Source organism: Lutzomyia longipalpis, chromosome 4 (genome assembly GCF_024334085.1).
Source record: "Lutzomyia longipalpis isolate SR_M1_2022 chromosome 4, ASM2433408v1".
NCBI lineage: Eukaryota > Metazoa > Arthropoda > Insecta > Diptera > Psychodidae > Lutzomyia > Lutzomyia longipalpis.
In genome coordinates this window covers 7,819,806-7,839,720 of record NC_074710.1, presented here as the reverse complement: position 1 = coordinate 7,839,720, position 19,915 = coordinate 7,819,806, and the positions used below count along the sequence as shown (strand labels likewise).

Below are 19,915 nucleotides of genomic sequence, written 5' to 3'. Positions count from 1 at the left end.
TCTTACCGACCCATCAGCCTCACGTCATTCCTCTTAAAATTAATGGAGAAGATTATAGATAGACATATAAGGGATCATGTTCTGACGGTACAGCCGGTACACCCCTTCCAACATGCGTATCAAACAGGTAAATCAACTGAAACTGCCTTATTTGATCTGACTAACCGGATCAAAAAAGGCCTGGATCAAAACGAAGTATCCATTGCTGCCTTCATAGATATAGAGGGGGCTTTCGACAATATATCTTATGAGTCGATTGAACAAAGTCTGACTGATAGAGGTGTAAATCGCTCTTCATGCCGTTGGATTTCGAATATGCTGAGAAGCAGAAGAATTGTAGCATCCTCGTCAACTGGAGCAGCAACAAATGTTGTTGCCAGGGGATGTCCTCAGGGAGGAGTTCTGTCACCTCTACTCTGGACACTCGTGGTTGACAATCTCCTGACCACGCTAAACGGTCGGGGGACGTATGCACAGGGATACGCTGATGACATAGTCATCCTTGTGAAAGGAAAATTTGAAAATACAGTTATGGAACTGGTACAATCTTCACTTAGGGCTGCTATGTCCTGGTGCACAGCACATGGTCTGGGAATAAACCCCAAAAAGACCGTGATTGTTCCTTTCACCTATAGGAAGAAATTACATTTTGAATGTAATCCAACCCTTAATGGTGAAAGTGTCAATGTTGCAGTAGAATGCAAATATCTAGGGGTCACTCTGGATAAAAAACTCAAATGGAAATCACATTTGGAAAATTCGATAGTAAAGGCCCGGAATGCCCTGTGGATCTGTAAACGATACGTGGGGCAGACCTGGGGTCTGAATCCGCATATGATGCGCTGGATATATGGGACGGTTGTACGTCCCATTATCACATACGCGGCGTGTGTATGGTGGCAAATAACGGAAACCAACGAGACTAGAAACAGCCTCGACAAGCTACAAAGAGTCGCCTGTCTGCTAATCACAGGAGCTATGAAAACAGCCCCTACCCGGGCACTAGAGAGACTCCTCAATCTCATGCCCTTGTACCTGTTTATTGAAAAACAGGCCAAAGCCTCCATAATCAGGCTACACTCACATAATAACTGTCAAAGTGGATCTCACATTGACAGTTTAATTAAAGACTCTGGAAACCAAATTTTTTCTATGATAACAGATAGTCTGATACCAGTCTATAATTTCATCAAACAATTTACCGTGTGCATCTCGAATGAGAATGATTGGACACGGATTGACCACAACGCATTAGTTTGGTATACAGACGGTTCTAGATTAAATGATATGTCTGGTGCAGGGGTCTTCAATGAAAGATTAAACTTTCGATTGTCCATCCCTATGGGCTCATATGCCACCGTCTTTCAGACGGAAATTACTGCCATTTGGGCATGTATATTGGAAAACCTACGTCGAAATTATATTAACCGACGTATATACATTTTATCGGACAGTCAGGCTGCTCTCCTAGCGCTGCAATCTGATAAAATTACCTCTAAGTTAGTCCTAGACTGCCTAGAGGCTCTCAAAAACCTAAGCGCGTGTGACCCTAATGTGGGTACCGGGACACAGCGGTGTCCCAGGAAACGAAACCGCAGATGAACTAGCCAGGAATGGCTCCTCTGCTCCTTTCATTGGACCAGAGCCCTTCTGTGGCATTGCAGAGTGCTCCCTCAAAAGGGAACTCAACACATGGTTCGAAACTAGAACATCAAGTCTATGGACCCAGAGTCCTAGAATGAGACAGGCAAAAGAGTTTATGGTAGAATCCTCAAACTCTAAGTCCAAAGAACTCCTATCATTAAATAGGAAAAACCTAAAAATCCTTACAGAGCTGATGACAGGTCATTGTCGTCTAAGAAAGCATCTGTACAACATCAAAATCTCACAGAACTATACCTGCAGATTCTGTGAGATGGAAGACGAAACGTCTAGCCACATTCTGTGCTACTGTGAAGCACTAATGGGCAGAAGACGTAAATTTCTAGGTGCCTATGTGTTAGAACCACATGACATCTGGAAAATTAAGCCAAATGGTATCCTAAGCTTTGTTAATGGCCTGGGACTGTTTGGCTAATTAATTATCAGATTATGATGATATCCGGGGACCCACAATAAGCTTGCTTTAGCTGCAGTGGATTGGAAGCGATCTCAGTCGCGGCCACCCCAAACAAATCTGAATCTGAATCTGAATACACTTTTAGACAATATTCAGATTCATTTCTACATATCGAGGGCTGCATTGTAAAACCGGCTAAGTCGGTATGAGCTCCGAACCGACTTAGCCGGTTTTACAATGCAGCCCTCGATATATTAAAAATATATTTATGTAATTTCATTTATGGAGTAGATTCTTACATATGTAAATCTTTTCTTTTCTTACTATTCTAGGAAAATTACTTTTTCACGCCTCCTCAGAGATCTTTCTGACTATTTTCCTAAACAAATTCTTTGTTCTTCTTTTCTAGAACGACAATAGAACGATGTAAAAACACCCATCTATCAAAATCTTACAACTTTTAAATTGTTAAAAAAGAAAAGAAAAGATTTTTATCAGAATCGACTCTTATGTTTCAATACTATTATGTTTGAATACTTTTTACATTTAATTTAGTTTTCAGAATCTATTAAAACTTGCCGTTTAAGCGATTTCTCACAATTTGTGTATGAGTATAATTTTAGATAACATATTAGGTACTTAAGTTTATATTTTCTTATATTTTTTTCATATAATAAAATTTTTTATAAGACAAAAATTACAAAATTTAGGCAAGAATTTCGGCGATTTTGATTAAAATCGCGTACAATTGTAATGTATCGCGTTAATTTTTGTTAAAATCATCACTTTCCAAGTCTTACAAGTTTACAAATTAAAATAAAGTGTTAAAAACTTATAGACAAAATTGTCTTTTAGCAAATATTTTTAAAAATTATGGCAAAAGAGTGTTCCAATCTGACAAAAAGTTACAAAAAAAATTTATTTTGACACTGAAAAATTATATGAATTTTTGTCCTAGATATTGTATTTAATCCAGAAAAAATAGCCATGCAGATTTAATTAAATATGTTATTAGGAGTCCTAATATTTTAAGTATCTGTATCATGACTACGAGAAATGGAAATAATGCAATTATTCCAGATGTTTAATAAGATAGGACAATTGATAAAGTCTAATCGAAGTCACAATCGATCTCGGGAAACGCACAAAATTCTAAGGACTATCCATTGACCCTAACACAGCTCTCTTAAACAATTAAAATCAGGATGAAATAAATACATGTACTTACCCTCGTTAGAATTCCATTTGTAGACATACTTGGAGGGAGGAACATTGCGGGATCCTTCAAGGCGGTCACATGATGACATCCTGCTTCGAAGTTTCCTTCCTTTGGGGCATCCTTTGTGGTCGTTTCCTGATCAATTTGTACCTGAAATGACTTCTTGTTAGCATTAATCATAATCTCAGAGATAAAACAAAATTCTTACGCATCCAAATCCATAGAAGGTCCTTTCTCCTAAGCCATGGGATGCTTCTGATGACCAAGAGGTTTTCACTTGTTGTAAAAAGGTCGATCTTCCGGTGCGTCTAAATAAAGATGAAAATCCGGCATATTTTAGACCCAAACACATTTTGAATGAAAATAAAATTATGAATTTATCTCACATACTCTCCAGAAATTATCCTTCATACAGCCTTAGAGGATGTACACAGTGAGGGCCTGGTCAAGTCTCACCAGATGAAATTTTAGCTCCGGATGTGTACGGTGTCCTTCAGAAGTCCAAACAAAATCTTTCAACACAGCAACGCTAAAGAAAACAAAGAAAATACACATTTTTAGGCTCTTTAGACAAAATCTTCCATTTTCTTCATAGCACTATTCACTTTAGGATTAATTTCTTACCGAATAGACTGCCGGAAAATTGATGAAAATCACTGAAAATGGATTTTTCGTGAACCCACACCATTATTTTCACCGAGCATGTCAAAACACTACAATGCCGAAAATATGCCGAGAATCACGACAAAGCACTATGCGCCACTACGCGGATGCTTTTGAATTAAAACTCTTGCCGTATTGTGCCGAAAATCTCGGCTTTCAATCTCACATGCCGAGCCTTTCCCCACTGGGATGTAGCCCTCGATAAAAACAACTGAGAATTTGAGGTTAGAATTTTTATTTTCATATAATATAGTGACCTCTTTGAAACAAAAGCAGAAACTCAAAATTTTGGTGGAAAATTAAATTTTCAAGTGAAAAATCCCAAAAAAAATCATTGAAAATGCCCATTTTTCCAATTTTCTTCACAGCCTTCGTGAATATTCTGTAAGTTTTATCATTTTTTTTTGGAAAGAGAATTTACCGCGAAACCACATCCGGATTTTTTGTAGTTCTGTAGCATAACCTCATTTTGGAGAGATTGTGCGCAGTGAATTTTTATTTTTTTATTTTGCAACCACTTTCCTAAGAAATGGGAAATATTTTCAGTAATCGTCAACCCGTAGACATGAGTGGAGCTGTAGCACAATACGTAAGGGATACCATCGCTAGCGATAAGGTGGTCATCTTCTCCAAGACTTACTGCCCGTACTGCCGGATGGCCAAGGAAGTAAGTGGATGGAGAGTTTTTTTTGGCTACCAGATTCTTATGGAATTTTTTGTTTGATGATTCTCTTCACAGCAATTTGATAAACTCTCGCAGAAATTCACAGCTATTGAGCTGGAGACGCGTGATGATGGCTCTGAGATTCAAGATGTTCTCGGTGAGATGACAGGAGGCAGAACGGTGAGTATCCTAGGGGGGCTTCTTGTCTATCTTTAGAGGATTTCTTTTCACCCTGTCTGTGGCTTCTCCGTCAGGTTCCTCGGGTATTTGTGAATGGTCAATTCATCGGTGGTGGAACGGATGTGAAGAAAATGTACAACGATGGGAGTCTGGAGAGACTGCTGGCGTAGTCATCGTGTTCACCTGTAAGAGAATTCCTCCACGAGGAGTCATAAATTACTGTTGAACATTCATTCTCTCTCTGTTTTGATGGTGTGGGCTCTATAAATAAATTCTCTCAGCTGATTGTTGTCATTTTACTTTTTTCCTGGCGCGCCGCGTCATCTTTTTTAGTCACAAAAATTCATTAATTTCGTCATTTATTTCTGTGAATTCCCAAAAAGAATCTTCAGTGAATCAAAGTGTTCAGAATGCGGATAACCTATTGGAAAGTAGCCATCTACTGCATCACCTTCCTGGCGTACGCATATTCCGGATATGGATGGAATATCATTTCAAACCTTCGAGATTCCCTCCTGGCCATGGAATCTGTTTTTGGGGATGTTTTCCGCAATATCGGACCAATAGCGCAGAAATTCAAAAATGTCCAAGAACTATTTGATGCCACCGTGGAGGAAGATTGTATCTTCAATTGCCCTGGAGGTGAGTCACTGTCTTTTAAGTTTTTAGAAAGTGAGGTTATGTTGGAAACTAAAAATCCTTTTTTTTTGCCATAAAAGTTATAAAAATGTTTTTTTTTTAGAAAAAAAGAATTAATTAGGAATTCAGTTAAATAAATTAAGATATAAAAAGAATGAAATTGATAATAAAAAAACGATTCTTATCAATTCCAGCGACGTCTTGATTCTCTTGAATTATTTTTGATTAGGGAAGATCGGGGCTATGTTAACAATTTTCTTATTTTCTTTTAACTCTTTTAACTACACAATTAAAGAGACCAAAGAACTTAAGAAAAAGTAGAATATTCCATTGATAAACCTATAATTTTTGTTTAACCTATTTAGCAGCCATTTTGAAAATTTAAAATCTTTAATTTTATCATATTTTTTTGTTATTTTCTCTTTAGCTGTAAACTATTTTTAAAAATGAATAAAATACATAATTTTCTAAAGCATTTCTAGAGATTTTTTTACATTTTCTGTCGCCTGGCGTCGTATTTACTCCATCCTCGTTTTCCCTGTTTTCCCAACAATATGTTTTTTTAAAGTATTTATTAATTTTTTATTTATTTGTTTTTTTAAATTAATTCCCAGAAGTATGGAACAACTAATGTAGGGCTATACCAACATAAAATCTTTAACGTTTCCAGCGGCCATTTTGAAAATTAATTTTTTTTTTAACATATGGTTTTAACTTTTTAAAGTTTTTCCCTATCTTCAAAATATTTTTTAAAAATAAATAATCATAGCCTTACCTTTGTATTTCTGTCTCCTGACGTCACTTGCTTCACCCCAGTTTCTTCCACATTTTTATAGCTTCAAAACACTAACCCTCTAGCGGCCATTTTGAAAATTTGGTTTTTTTTTTAATTTGATCCTTTTTTTTAACATTTTGTAAAATTTTTCCTTGCAAAGTAATCCAAAAAGATTTTAAAAGCTCTCTATTCTAAAGCATATTCTTGAGATTCTAACTATGTAGTGGAGTCACTTTACCCCAGTCTCCCCTACAAGTTCTTTTTAAAAAAAATATTTTTTTTAATCATTTCAAAAGCCACAGAAATTGCGATAAAACATTGCATTGTTATCGCCTTTCTTTTATAAACTCCATGACCTGACCACAAGTCACTAATTGAGAGACCTTTGATTGCCTCTATCGCTTCAGAAGCCACAAAATAAAACAAAATTTTCATTTAATTGTTGTACTTTATTGAAAAAACATTTAAATATTTTTTATTACAACACGATTTAGGGGAAAAAATACTAAAACTAATTTTTTTAATGAATTTTCTTTCTTTTCTTTTGAATGGGCAGGTGAATCTCCAAAGCAGAATTGGTACTACACCCCCGAACCAAATGGTTGTGGCTCAATGGGTTTGACGGTGGACAAACAATTCCTGCCTGCAGCTGAGATGGAGAAATGCTGCAATGCCCATGATATTTGCTATGGGACATGCAACACGGACAAGGAGCTGTGTGATGCGGAATTCAAAAAGTGTCTGTACCATCAATGTGAGCAAAATCGCAATTTCAATGAGCTCCAGCTCCGTGGATGCAAAGCCACGGCTAAATTGCTCTTCACTGGCACCCTGGCGCTTGGATGTCCGGCATTTTTGGCTGCGCAGGAGAAGAGTTGCTACTGCTCCGGGACAAAGAGACGGAAGGCCCGGAAAGATGGGGGGGAGTTGTAGGATATTTTACAAGACTTTGTAGCGCCCCTTGTTGAAGACATGATGTGCCGTTGAGAGCTTCAGTAGTTCCTCCTTGATGAGTCGCGTAATCTCCCGTTTTGCCTTCTGCACGGCCAATTCGTTGCAACTCTCAATGGCCAAATACAATTTCCTTTCGCCATCGGGTGGATGCTTCCCCTGTGGCACGTATGTCCCCCTCACGGTGAGTCCTGCTTCGGAATATTCCGAAATCTGTGCAAGAGCCTCCTTCGATGTCACCTTCCAACGTGCCTGCTGCGGGAAATCATTAATCTCCAACTCCTCCTCGTACTTTTTGAATGTTTGCTCATTCTCCTGCGCATTGCTTTCCTCCTCCTCCTTCGGCTGATAATTCAACTTCGTATTCAGCTTCGCCGCCAGCTGCTCCGCCACCGTTTTCGCCGTTATTATTGGCTGTGCCGCCGCCCCCTTGAGTATGGCCTCAGCTGCCTGCTGTGTCGCCCCCTTGGCTTCCAATCCCAAATTCCGGGCAATATTTATCCGTGACGCCAGACGCTTCGCCAACTCCAGTTTATCCGTTGACGATGTCTGCGGCAGATGGTGGTGGACTGTCGGCATGGTGACAACGGGAACTTCAACCTCCTTCACATTCCTCTTTGCCGCAAACATATTCTCAATTTGCTGATCAATATCCTGATCCAAGTCATCCTCCTCGTCGGAATCCTGCAGCCCCAGGGCGGCCTTCTGGAACTTCTTACTCTCCTTCACGGCAGCTGCTTCCTGCTCGTCGAATTTGTAGCCCTTCCCGCTGAAGCCACCACCCGTGTGGACACGTTTCCCCTCAGCTTCCTGCCCCGTCTTGTACATATTCCACAAATTCCTCAAATCTTCCGGAACTTGAGCTCCCGACAGCTCCAGGGCTCTTATTATGTCTCCAGCGTACCTGATGTGATAAAGAAAGAAACCAAAAAGAAAAAATTAGGCCTTAGAAATCTCAAAAAAAAATTCTTAAATTTATATAAAATAAAATTGAATAAATAAATTGAGAAGTTGAAAGAAAAATAATTTTATTTTGAAATATTTGTAAATTAAAAACAAAATGATTTTTTTGAAAGCTTAAACCCTAACAATAACCAAATGTGTTTCGAAAAATGAAACTCCGAAATTATATTTTTATAATATTTTTCAAAAGATTTTCTGAAAATACTTTAGAACTTTAACAACTGAAAAAAAAATTTGTGCTAAAGAAAACTTTGAAAATTTCAAACGAACAATAAAATGAAATTTCGAAAAGAAAATTTCGAGTATTATTTTCTAACTCGAATTTTGGGCTTTTTAACTCAAATTTCGATTTTTTTACCCGAAATTTACTTTAAAAAAAATTTTACATTTTTGACCAAAAAAATTGAGTAATGACGTCACCAAAATATTTTTTTAAACTCTGCTTTTGAAAATTTCGAACTTAAATTTTTCTAAAAAGAAATTCTGGTTTTACTAGAAAAAATTAATGTTAGGTTCAGATAAAAGAAATCAAAAATTATTATTCTAAGGAAAAAAATCTTTGATGAAGAAAAAGATTTTTAAAAAATCTTGATTTAATATAAAAAAAATTCTTTGATTATTAACTAAAAATTTTGAATTACAACATTTCAAAATAAAAAAAAAAGAAAAATCTTTTAGCAATTTTTAACTAAAAATTACATTTTCAGTTTTTTTTGTCTACTTAAAAAAATATTTTTTTTTATTCAAGTCCGAAATTTTTAAAATAAAAAATATTATTTCGAAAACAAAATTATGGTTTCTTTGAAAATTTCAATCAAAAATTCACTGAAGGAATACTCGAAAAACAATTTTCGATATTTTGTGATAAATTTGAAGAAATAAAGCTATAAAATCTCCTAAAAATACATTTTTCCATTGAAAAATTTAAAAAATTTGAAGAAAAAATAAATTTAAATCAAGAAAAAAGAAACTTTTTACTAAAGTTTGATGTAGAAGAAGGACTTTCGATTAATTTTTATTTTTTATCATAAAAACAATTCTTAGAAATATGTAAAACAAAATTTCGAAAACAACATTAGAATTTTTCAAAAAATTTCATTCAAAAGCTTTGAAGGAATACTCGAAAAAAAATCTTGGATATTTGTGATGAATTTGAAAAAAAATAGAGCTTTAAAATCTTTTAAAAATACATTTTTTTTCTATTGAAAAATGTGAAAATTTCAATGAAAAAAAAACATTTAACAAAGTTTGATGTAAAAGAAGGAATTTCAATTATTTTAATTTCTTTTTATTATAAAGAATTTTTCAAATTAAATTCAAAATTTCCTAAATAAGTAATTTCGAAAAACTCTTTAAATAAATATAGGCAAAAATATGTTTTTTTTTTTAAAGAAAATCTCTTTGAAATTTTCAAACTCAAACTTTTTAACAAATTAATAAATATTTCGAAAATAAAAAAAAAAATTAAAATAGAGACAGGGGGTAGACAAAGACTCTATTTCCATAGGAATTCACTGCTCACTCGCTGAGACACCCAGGAAAATGCTTCAATCTGAAAAAATCCACCACCACTGGATAGATAATTTAATATTCTATCGATTGATAGCTTTTGAGGGGTGTCTCACGAAGATTAATGCACTAAAACTGATTTTAAAAATTTTGATGCACTTTTTGGAAATAAAGTGACGTCATTTTCTTCCTTTAATTTCTCTGCAAACCGTCCGCCATTATTTGCTGTGTTCGGGTCAAAAATGACTTTGTCTACCCCCTGAATAGAGAAAAAAAAATTTTGAAATTTATATTTTAAAACAGAAGTGTTTTCCCGACGTGTAGGGACAATAATGATTTTCCGGGTTTTTCGTCGGTTAAGTGAGGCTTTCTCACCCAGAAAAACTCACGTTTTCCAGAGCTTTCGACTCCGTTCGGTGCCTTCTTCAGTGGCTACAGAGAGAAGGAATTTCTTTACAAACATCTTTTTCAAAAACAAGACAGTTTTCCACTCACTTAAGCATAGGGAAATTGTCTTGTTTTTGTAGAATATGTTTGTAAAGAAATTCCTTCTCTCTGTAGCCACTGAAGAAGGCACCGAACGGAGCCGAAAGCTCTGGAAAACGTGAGGTTTTCGGAGTGAGTAAGCCCCCACTTAATCCACGAAAAACCCGGAAAATTATTATATTTTAAATACCTTTGAAATTTTCAAACAAAATAAATACATTTAAAAGTAAATAAAAATAAATAATAAAAAATATTCTTACCTTCCTTGATCCTCCGTGATAAAAGTCCATGCGAATCCCTTGTTTCCTGCCCTCCCGGTGCGTCCGCATCTGTGCACATAGTCCTCGTAGTGATTGGGACAGTCGTAGTTAATCACGAGAATGAGATGCTTCACATCCAGCCCCCGGGCAGCCACGGAGGTGGCAATGAGGAGCTTCACGCGCCCTGATTTGAAGTCAACAATCGTTGAATCGCGATCAAATTGATCAATACCCCCGTGGAGGCTCATGCACGGATAGGAGGCCTTCATGAGATCCCGCAGGAGGATATCAGCATTCTCCTGCTTATCCACGAAGACAATGATACTCCCGTGCTCCTGGTAGTGTCCCAGCAATTCCAGCAGCTTGAAGAACTTCGCCTCATCCTCCAGCACAGCAACGTGCTGCTCAACATCCTTGCACACCACTGAACGTCCCCCCACCTGGACCTCTATGGGTTTCTTGAGGATCCTCCGGGCGAGTGCCTCCATTTGACGCGGGAAGGTCGCACTGAACATGACTGTTTGACGATCTGGGCGTATGTTGTCGATTATTCGCATAACTTGTGGCTCAAAGCCCATATCGAACATCCGGTCAGCTTCATCGAGGACAATGTACGTGACCCTCTTGAGATTTGTCACGCGCCCCGAATTGGCGGCAAGCATATCAATCATCCTTCCAGGTGTGCAGACAATGATCTCTGCGCCACGCTTCAGTTCGGCAATTTGTTCCGAAATCCCCGTGCCGCCGTACACACAGACAGCCCGGAGATTGAGTGACTTGGAGAACTTCCGGATATCCTTGCCGATTTGCATACAGAGCTCCCGTGTGGGTGTCATGATGATGGCTACGGGCCCGTCGCCATCCTCCAGCGGTGCCTGATCGAGGATATGCCGGAACATCGGAAGGATGAAGGCCAGTGTCTTCCCACTGCCCGTCTTGGCGATTCCAATCAAATCCCTTCCGGACATAATTGCCGGAATAGCTTGGCACTGAATTGGTGTTGGTTTATCGAAAGCCAACTTCTTCAGCACATCCAATTCCTTCTTGGACACCCCACACTGTGCCCAAGTCTTAATGGGCTTTGGGCATCCTTTTCCCTTCACCTGAATCCCCTCCAAGTCGGATCTGTACTTCTCAACCTCCTCATTTGTCAGTTTTGCCAGTTCCGGAACTTCCACGTAGAAATTCTTCCGGAATGGGGCATAATTGACGCCCGTGTGATCAATCTTGGCCAATTCCTTTTTGTGCTTATTCACGAGATTCGCCGCTGTGTCCTTAATATCCTCAACTTCCTCCTCTGATGAGTACTCCAGCCCATCTTGATTCTGCTCAATCAATTCTCCCTTCTTCTTTGTACTCTCCGTCTTCTTCGCCACACCCGTCATGATCACCACCCCCGTGCCGGGCTTCTTCACTGGTTGCTTATTCACCTTTCGCACTTCCTCATTCACTTCCTGCATGAATGCATCAAGTGGATCAATTTCCTCCTCCTCAGCTGCACCATCCTTCCCATCTTTTGCATCCTCAGCCGCCTCATCTTCCGAATCATCCTCTAAGCTCCACTTCTTTGCCGATGGAAGTGTTATATTGGCCAACACACCACCCTTCTTCCCTTCCAGCTCTTTGCGCTTCCTCTCAGCACGCCATCGTTCAATTCTCTCACGTCTCTTTGTCATCTCCAGCTCCAGCCTCTTCTGTTCCTCCTCCTTGTCAATTGTTCCCATATCGAAGGACTCCTCCTTCATTTCGGGCACTTCTTTTGCTTCCTTCTCCATATTTCTCTCCCTTTCCCTCGTTTTTGCCAACTTTATCGCTGCTTCGCGCTCCTTTGCCACACGGCTTGTCTTTGAAGAGCTCCCCCTGCAAATAACAAACAAATAATTAGTCATTTAATTCATCTCAAATCTTCCCCACATCCCCGGAATACTTACACCTTCTTCTCACGCCGATCCCGACGACTTGGACTCTTCTCCCGACGCTCTCTTCTGGATTTCCGATCCTTCTCCCGGGATTTTGATCGCCTTGCTCGTTTCCTTTCCGGGGAATCTCCACGCTCGCTGCGTCTCTCCCTGACGCGCCTGAAAAGATTGAACCCCCACAAAGCCATTAGAACATAACCTCACTGTTTGTTTATTTCTCAATTCTTCAACAAATTCGTGTAATTTGAGTGAAAATTTGTGTATTTTTGCAAATTACTCACCCACTTCCATTTCCTCTTGCCATTTTCGTGGAATTTCACTTTATTTTATACGTTTAAACGTATTTTTCCGTATTTTTCTGAAGGAACAGTGCAGTGAAAATAAATTGTTGATGTTCACTCTCTGACACAACTCGACGAACTAACATAACCTCACTAAATCGATGCGAATTTATACCATTTTTATGAAACAACATAACCTCAAATATCGATTAAAAAGCAATAATCATTAAAAACTTTTTTAATTTACTAATTCTTAACGATTAATTAATATTCAAGGGAAGGGAAATGTTTAAAATCCTCTCAAGGATCCCTTCAAGGGTAATCCTTAGAAGTAAAATGGTAATCAGTGTGGAATTCCCTCAGAAATCCCATTATTCCGGTCAGCGGGCAGTTGCATTGCGTAGCCGGAAGCCAAAATCAACTGCAAGGGAGGTAGGAAAGTTCCCCCTGGGGGATCCAAAGAGACATTTTAGGAAACAAAAGGAATTATTTTAATCCTTTTAGGCTCAATTCTTTGTGGATTCAAAGAAAGTCCGTGCAATTGGTGGCAAAGGTGGGGATGGATGCATTTCTCTGCTTCAGATCTGGGCAAATGATCGTGCTGGTCCTGATGGGGGAGACGGTGGCAATGGGGGGCACGTGATCTTCCAGGCATCCCATGAGATACGTGATTTGCAAGCTGTGGGCAGTGTCGTGCGTGCTGCCGACGGGGAGAATGGTCAAAATAAGGATTGTCACGGGAAGTGTGCTGATCATACAATTATCCAGGTTCCCCTTGGAACAATCTTCCGCGACGAATCGGGGCGTATTGTTGGGGATTTAGGGCGGGAGGGGCTCATGTTTATAGCTGCCCGCGGTGGAGCTGGTGGCAAGGGGAATCACTTCTTTGTCTCAGACACAATTCAAGCGCCCCGCGTGTGTCAGTACGGGGCTGAAGGGGAGAACATTCCCTACCTGGTTGAAGTGCAGAGTATCGCCCATATTGGGCTTCTTGGTATGCCAAATGCCGGGAAGAGTACCCTTCTGCGGGCAATCACCCGGGCAAAGCCCAAAGTAGCCCCGTACCCCTTCACAACGCTCAAACCTCATCTGGGGATGGTGCACTACGATGACTACGTACAGATTGCCATTGCTGACCTCCCGGGGCTCATTCCGGGATCTCACAAGAATCGAGGGTTGGGCATTCAATTCCTCAAGCACGTGGAGCGCTGCAATACTCTCCTTTTCATCCTGGACGTCTCCGCTGTGGAACCATGGAAGCACTTTGAGCAGCTCCAGTATGAATTGAGTCAATTCAACAAAGCCCTCATGAAGCGCACGCAGATCATTGTGGCCAATAAAATTGACCTTCCTGAGAGTGTGGAGAATCTCCGGGAACTCCGACGGAGAGTTAATGTCCCAATCCTCGAGATTAGCGCCAAGAATGGGACAAATCTCAACACGTTACTCTCGAAGATCCGTCAAATCTACGATGATGCCACAGCAGCCAAAGAAGCTGGTCAGGAGGAAGTTAAAGCTAAATAAATAAATTTTTTTTTTTAATTAGAAAGGTCGTTTAAAATTTCTTTCCTTTTTTGACGTTGAGGATTTTGTTTTTCAAGGCTTCTGTTGAAGATTGAATAGCCCCTTATAGTCCCGTTGGGGAAATTGAAAGGTTTAGTTTATAGTTAATCGCAGTAGGCGTATCCTTGCACAGAAAAAGAAGTGAAGTCAAAGAGACGCTAACGACGCTAATGTAAATTTGTTAAAATCATATAAAAAAGTAAGTAATCTGTAAATATTTATGCCGCAAAATGAAGAGTAGGCACTAATAGTTTAAATACTTTTATTGGAATTTGTCGGCGCAAAGAGATGGTAAAAATATTGAATGATTAAAAAAGGCTGTTTGAACAAAGGTAAAGATGGAAGATAATGTATATATAATGAACAAAATTTAGCTAATTAAAATTAATTTTAAATATGATTTGACACAAGAGAAACGATAGGCGTGAAGGGATAAAAAGCGGCTAGCAAATACAATAGGTAAAAATAATTTATAAAATAATTAGAAAGAATTTAATCAGAATAATTTGTTACAGAATCCCTCGCATTTGACCTCAAACATTTTGCTATTTGTAATCTGGCGCGCTCGCCAATTTATTGAGAATACCATCCTCGCCACCCACCCACATAAAAATTAAAATAAATAATATATACTGTCCACAACAATTGAATTGAGATCCCTAACAGCTTCATTGAGGGAACATTGAGAGGACAATCCCCAAGAAATGACAAGCAGGAGGAGTTGTTTAAAGATTTATTGTAGTTCTAGAAATTGTTAAAAATCATGTAAATTTATGTTTAAAAAAAAACTGTTAAATGTGTCCTTTGAGCCACTGAAGAAGACCCGCTATTAGGGTCGAAAGCTTTGGCTTTATTTGCTACTTTTCGGAACACCGGAAGCGCATTGAAAAACAGGAAAAACAAGTAGTTTTAATTTTTTTAAAAATTTATTTTGCAAATTCGGTTTTCCGGAAGTTCACGTTGTTCCCTTTGAGTAGCGCTTCCAGAACTTCTTGACATCATCATGTCCGGATTTGGTGACAACCATCGTCCGGGTGCGTTCATTCTGCCACACGAGGACACTAATGGACTGCGCATAGTCCCGGAGGGTGATAAAATCCGCCTGCGACAGGAACTGATTGTACACAACACCCTCCGTGTAGATAAAACGATTCCTCTCATTCTCCCACAACTTTATCTGATCCACAATTGTCGGTGGAAGGCAGGATCTATGGCGGAAGCCTGAACTTGCCGGATGTACCACATTCAGGAGGCACGGATGGGCATGTTGCTCGAGGTAGCTGATTATCTGTTCGGCTGTAATGCCCCCACGTAGGGCGGAACGCACGGAATCCCGCGTGAGGACGCCCACGGTGAGATTTGGGAAACGATACAGGAGTTCCGTGAAGAGTCCCAGCAGAGCAACCAGGAGATTGGAGTCTGTGTACGCGTAGACGCGGTAATTGGTCTCAATGACAATGTGACGCTTCCCAGGCGCCTGGGCGTCTTCCTCATTCATCACAATTGGCACGGCGTCCTTATTTGTGATATTCAGGGCTAACCGGGTGGGATAGAAACGTCCAGCTTTCCGTTTGCGCTGGTAGACGAGCCCAAACTCCCGCAAATGCTGCAGGAAGGTCAACATACCCGCACTGAGTCCTTCACTGCTGTAATCCCTGCCCAGGGTGGAGAAGCTCAGCTGGAAGAGCATTGAGAGGCATTCCCCGAGATCCAGCCCACGCTGATGGCATGTGTCGAGGTATTGCAGCATAAAATGCCAAACTTGTGCCTGTGTGTCCAGCAGGAGGAACTGAAATCCCTGCTTTGTGATGACACAACTCCCATCATCTTCGCGCTTCATGAGATTTGCATGCAGAAGAATCCTCACGGCATCCGGAGAGATGGTCTCCCCGTCGGATGCTTTGGTATTGCATGCACCCACCATGTAGTGCAGAACACAGCGCCACCGGGACATGGCGTAGTTGTCCAGGAAGGACACATCGCGTGCCTTGGAGTCGGATTCGAGGGCATTTGACATTGACCAGGGCTTCCCACCGCCAAGGAGGGCAATCTTGAGGTTTTTCTTGTACGTGGGGCTGAGTTCCCACGCTGGGAGTCCACCGGGAATTGCAGCTGCTCGCCAAACACCCAAATCCGTGAGAACTGCCGTTGCAGCAGCATGCTCCTTGGCGTACAACTGTGATCCCCATGATGCCACAACAGCCTGCGGTACGGGTTGTTCCACAAAAAGTATCCTTATCACGAACTGCCGGGCAATCTCAGGAAGTTCCCTGGGGAGACAGAATAGAGTCTTTTAGAGGATTCTTTGAGCCTGAAATCTCTGTAGCATGACTCACCTGTAGACTGCTAGACAAATTGTCGCGTAATTGTAGAGCCTGTCCAGCACATCCGGTGATCTGGTTTGCAGATACTCATAGAGATCCTTGCATTCGAGATTTGAAGCCTTGGGAAGTCCTGTTGTTGTCTTTGAGGACTTTGGATCCGGCATCCTTCAGCTTCAGCTCTTTCACAACAAACGTAAATACCCAATAAAAATCCCCCTCTGTGTGTGTGGAAAAACTCCGCGGAGAATCGATGTTTCTTCTCCGTGGAAAAGAATGTTTTATCGGGGGTTTGCGAGGACGTTGTCAGTGCGAAGAAGAATTTTGAAACGAGGGAAACGAGGCTGGCTTTGACCTAAAAAAAACAATTTTCCCGTGAAAATCGATAAAATCCTCAACTTTTGGAGGCACACGGAGGAAGAATGCAGTGCCGGCTGTGCTTGGTGAACATCAAGGATGCCAAGGATTGCATCAGTTGTGCAGGAGTACCCGAAATGGCTGAAATCGTCAAGACAACACTCGATATTTCTGTGAGTTTTTTCTTCTTTCCTTCGTGTCTGAGGCGCTTTTTGAGGATTTTCTTTTCTTTTCAGATGGATGAAAATGCGAATTTCCCACAGACGATTTGTGTTAAATGCTACCAAATAACTGTGGAGTACTTTGCCTTCCGGATGAGATGCGTTGAGAATCAGCGGGCGCTGAGAATTCGCCAGGGACGTAAGAGGAAGGCTGACGATGGGAGTGAGGTGGAGCTGAGGGAGAATGCTGAGGGTTCTCCGAGAATGTGGAAATCCCCAAAAGCCCCCAAAAATTCCCGAAGTCTCCGGAGGAAGATTACGGAGCACAAGCTGAAGCCAAGTCGTGTTGTCTTGCACCGTCTCACGGATGATGATATTGCAAAGATCAAGATGCGTTTGAGGCGAAATAGGTACACAGTGAGGGCAGGAAATGAACCCACAGGAAGTGTTGTGAATCCCCTCGATGATCACAATTACTTTGGGAAGCCACCAGAGGATTCGGTGGAGGAGAAGGACGCCCCGACGATGGGTCCCACTGTGCGTACATACTGTCGTGCCAGTTCATCATCCACAAATACCTCCAAAGAGACTGCAACACCACAACTCCTCACATTACCCATTGATCGAGAGGCTCCAGCACCGGAAGTTCCTCGCCTCAAAGTACTCTCGAGCGATGAAATCAACTCCCGGGCGGCGGAAAAGCCAAAAGGAACAGCCAAGGAGAGCAATCTCACGTGTATGCTTCGCCTGGAGAGTGGACGCCTGGAGATTATGTTGGCGGATGAGGAGCAAAATGTGATTGATTTTTGGAGTATTACGGAGCAGCAACGCCTAAACATCCTCAGTACATTCAAGCCTGAGCGTGTCCATCAGAATCTGGCAAAAGCCTTCGCCAAAATGCCCATAACACAGAGCACGGAGAAGAAGCTTCGGCATCTCTATGCGGGGAAAATTCCCTTTAAAGTAATTGTTCGGGATTAAGGGCGGAGCACCTCTCAATGACTGAGTTATACTCCAAAATAAGAAGCAAAATTATCAGTTAATTCCTAAATTAAAACTCGTTTATTGATTTAATTTCTTTTTTATTTCATTAAAATTTCTCAACTCTTCCCTTTACAATTTGCATATTATCCACTGGACGATCATTCTTGTCCGTCTCCACCATTCCCATGCGCTTCACCACCTGCATCCCCGAATGTACCCGACCGAAGATTGCGTGCTTCCCATCGAGCCACTGTGTGGGTGCCAGGGTGATGAAGAATTGCGATCCATTCGTATTTGGGCCTGAATTGGCCATTGAGAGAATCCCCGCGCCTGTGTGCTTGAGATCCGGATGAATTTCATCAGCAAACTCCCCACCGTAGATTGACGTTCCACCGCGCCCGGTGCCCGTGGGATCACCACCCTGAATCATAAAATCCCGGATAATTCGATGGAAAATTGTGCCATTGTAGTAGCCACGTCGGACGAGCTCAGCGAAATTCCTGCAGGTATTTGGGGCGTGCTTCCAGTACAGCTCAATCGTTATTTCGCCCATCCTGGAGGGGAATTTTCATACAAAAAATGATTAATTTTTGAAGGTTCAAAGGAAAAGAGATCATTTAGGATACTTACGAAGTCTCCAAGGAGACAAAATGCGGCTGCCATGCCTTGTCTGGGATACCAGATGCTGCTCCTGCTGCCTGAATCATTTTTCCTTTGACTTTTTGTTAGGTTATGTTTGTAAACAAACCGGGTTGTTGATGCGTCGCTTGCATCAACACTTGATGTATAAAAACTAATTGAATGGATGGAAGCGACGGTTTCTATATTGGGGAGTCCAATATTTATCCGGATTTCTAACCTAACATTTTTACCGTTACATTCAATGCGGTATGAATGAGACAGAAAATCAAAATTGTAGGGGAGAGCGGGGTTAAAAAAGTCACTTAACACTTGGAGGACCCAACATTTGGCACAACGCGGAGGATCAAATTGGTAATAACTACCAGCTGATAAAATATGCTCAATAATTAATTATTAATCAGTTTATTGAACGAGGATCGAAAGTTTCACTAATTCTTGATCTTCTACAAGCATTCCTGCACCTAATTACTAAATATTTAATTGAGAAAATCCTCACTGAAAAAAAATTGCGTCGAATCGATGCAAAATTGCCAATTCAAACGACTTTTTTAGCTACAATTTTACATAATTTATTATTGCGCCTAAATCATCACTAACTTTGATTCTTCAAGTAACTTTTTAGTCACTTCCGGCAATAAAATTAGTCCATATTAATGATTTTTACCGATTAAAAGTGAACAAGAGTACTCTATTTGGGAAATATGGGGAAACATAACCTCAAAACAATGGCAAAAATGTATGGGATTTTGACTGGTAGTTATTACCAATTTGATCCTCCGGGTTGGATTCTGACTTTGACCTCAATTATCTTCCAAAGAAAAGACTTTTCTCGAGATTTTCTTTCTGCTATCTTAAAGTAATTGAAATTCCCTACACATAGATGCTAAATTCATCGAGATAGGTCCAATAGATTTTATTCTGTGACGATTTTTAGGTTCAAATTGGTAGCAAGTACCAGTAAAGTCCTCCGAGTGTTAAGGGTTTAGAAAAAGCTCAAAGTATCATATTTCCCAAATGCATAAAGCGAAATGTTTAGCACATTTCTTTAGGAAATTTACTACCCTACAACTCTTTCTCAGATCATTTTGCTCTATCTAGCTAGGAAATATGATATTTTAGGCTTTTTCTATACCCTTAAGTGACTTTATTAGCCCCGCCCTCCCCTACTGAATTTGGACAAACCAATATTTTTTGATATTTTTCCGCATTTTTCCCTGATTCTGTTACTATACGTCTGCTCTCTGTTCAATTATTATCCAAAGAAGAATTGAGAGAATCAAAGGCTGCTGCTGATCAAATCAATTTCTGAAGAAGAAAAA

General features: G+C 40.3%; 7 protein-coding genes across 8 annotated transcripts; 4 read left to right on the top strand and 3 right to left on the bottom strand.

The window, feature by feature from the left end:
* The first annotated feature begins 4,243 nt into the window (after positions 1-4,243).
* LOC129796265 (uncharacterized) lies at positions 4,244-5,070 on the top strand. Of its 2 annotated transcripts, XM_055838057.1 has the most exons (4): positions 4,244-4,325; positions 4,488-4,608; positions 4,681-4,785; positions 4,860-5,070. In XM_055838057.1, exons 1-4 carry the CDS (start codon positions 4,282-4,284, stop codon positions 4,953-4,955), a joined length of 366 nt encoding a protein of 121 aa, XP_055694032.1. In that variant the 5' UTR covers positions 4,244-4,281; the 3' UTR covers positions 4,956-5,070. The 2 variants fall into 2 exon arrangements, with proteins under 2 accessions (XP_055694032.1, XP_055694034.1); XM_055838059.1 differs by lacking the exon at positions 4,244-4,325 and having other exon boundaries at positions 4,435-4,608.
* Positions 5,071-5,149: 79 nt separating this feature from the next.
* LOC129796240 (group XIIA secretory phospholipase A2-like) lies at positions 5,150-8,409 on the top strand. Its single transcript, XM_055838024.1, has 2 exons — positions 5,150-5,427; positions 6,756-8,409. The coding sequence occupies exons 1-2, from the start codon at positions 5,196-5,198 to the stop codon at positions 7,130-7,132; spliced, it is 609 nt and encodes a 202-aa protein (XP_055693999.1). The 5' UTR covers positions 5,150-5,195; the 3' UTR covers positions 7,133-8,409.
* On the bottom strand, positions 6,628-12,707 carry LOC129796045 (probable ATP-dependent RNA helicase DDX46). Its single transcript, XM_055837716.1, has 4 exons — positions 12,569-12,707; positions 12,300-12,446; positions 10,369-12,228; positions 6,628-8,054 (listed from the first exon to the last, which is right to left on the bottom strand). Exons 1-4 carry the CDS (start codon positions 12,589-12,591, stop codon positions 7,139-7,141), a joined length of 2,946 nt encoding a protein of 981 aa, XP_055693691.1. The 5' UTR covers positions 12,592-12,707; the 3' UTR covers positions 6,628-7,138.
* Positions 12,708-12,759: 52 nt separating this feature from the next.
* Positions 12,760-14,117, top strand: LOC129796167 (mitochondrial ribosome-associated GTPase 2). The gene is made up of 2 exons (XM_055837939.1): positions 12,760-13,000; positions 13,073-14,117. The coding sequence occupies exons 1-2, from the start codon at positions 12,854-12,856 to the stop codon at positions 14,090-14,092; spliced, it is 1,167 nt and encodes a 388-aa protein (XP_055693914.1). The 5' UTR covers positions 12,760-12,853; the 3' UTR covers positions 14,093-14,117.
* Positions 14,118-15,038: 921 nt separating this feature from the next.
* On the bottom strand, positions 15,039-16,681 carry LOC129796137 (general transcription factor IIH subunit 4). Its single transcript, XM_055837898.1, has 2 exons — positions 16,468-16,681; positions 15,039-16,401 (listed from the first exon to the last, which is right to left on the bottom strand). Exons 1-2 carry the CDS (start codon positions 16,617-16,619, stop codon positions 15,087-15,089), a joined length of 1,467 nt encoding a protein of 488 aa, XP_055693873.1. The 5' UTR covers positions 16,620-16,681; the 3' UTR covers positions 15,039-15,086.
* A 73-nt stretch (positions 16,682-16,754) lies between these two features.
* Positions 16,755-18,044, top strand: LOC129796193 (uncharacterized). The gene is made up of 2 exons (XM_055837970.1): positions 16,755-16,982; positions 17,046-18,044. The coding sequence occupies exons 1-2, from the start codon at positions 16,875-16,877 to the stop codon at positions 17,949-17,951; spliced, it is 1,014 nt and encodes a 337-aa protein (XP_055693945.1). The 5' UTR covers positions 16,755-16,874; the 3' UTR covers positions 17,952-18,044.
* Positions 18,032-18,841, bottom strand: LOC129796252 (peptidyl-prolyl cis-trans isomerase-like 1). The gene is made up of 2 exons (XM_055838039.1): positions 18,585-18,841; positions 18,032-18,508 (listed from the first exon to the last, which is right to left on the bottom strand). The coding sequence occupies exons 1-2, from the start codon at positions 18,659-18,661 to the stop codon at positions 18,061-18,063; spliced, it is 525 nt and encodes a 174-aa protein (XP_055694014.1). The 5' UTR covers positions 18,662-18,841; the 3' UTR covers positions 18,032-18,060.
* Between the last annotated feature and the right edge of the window lie 1,074 nt (positions 18,842-19,915).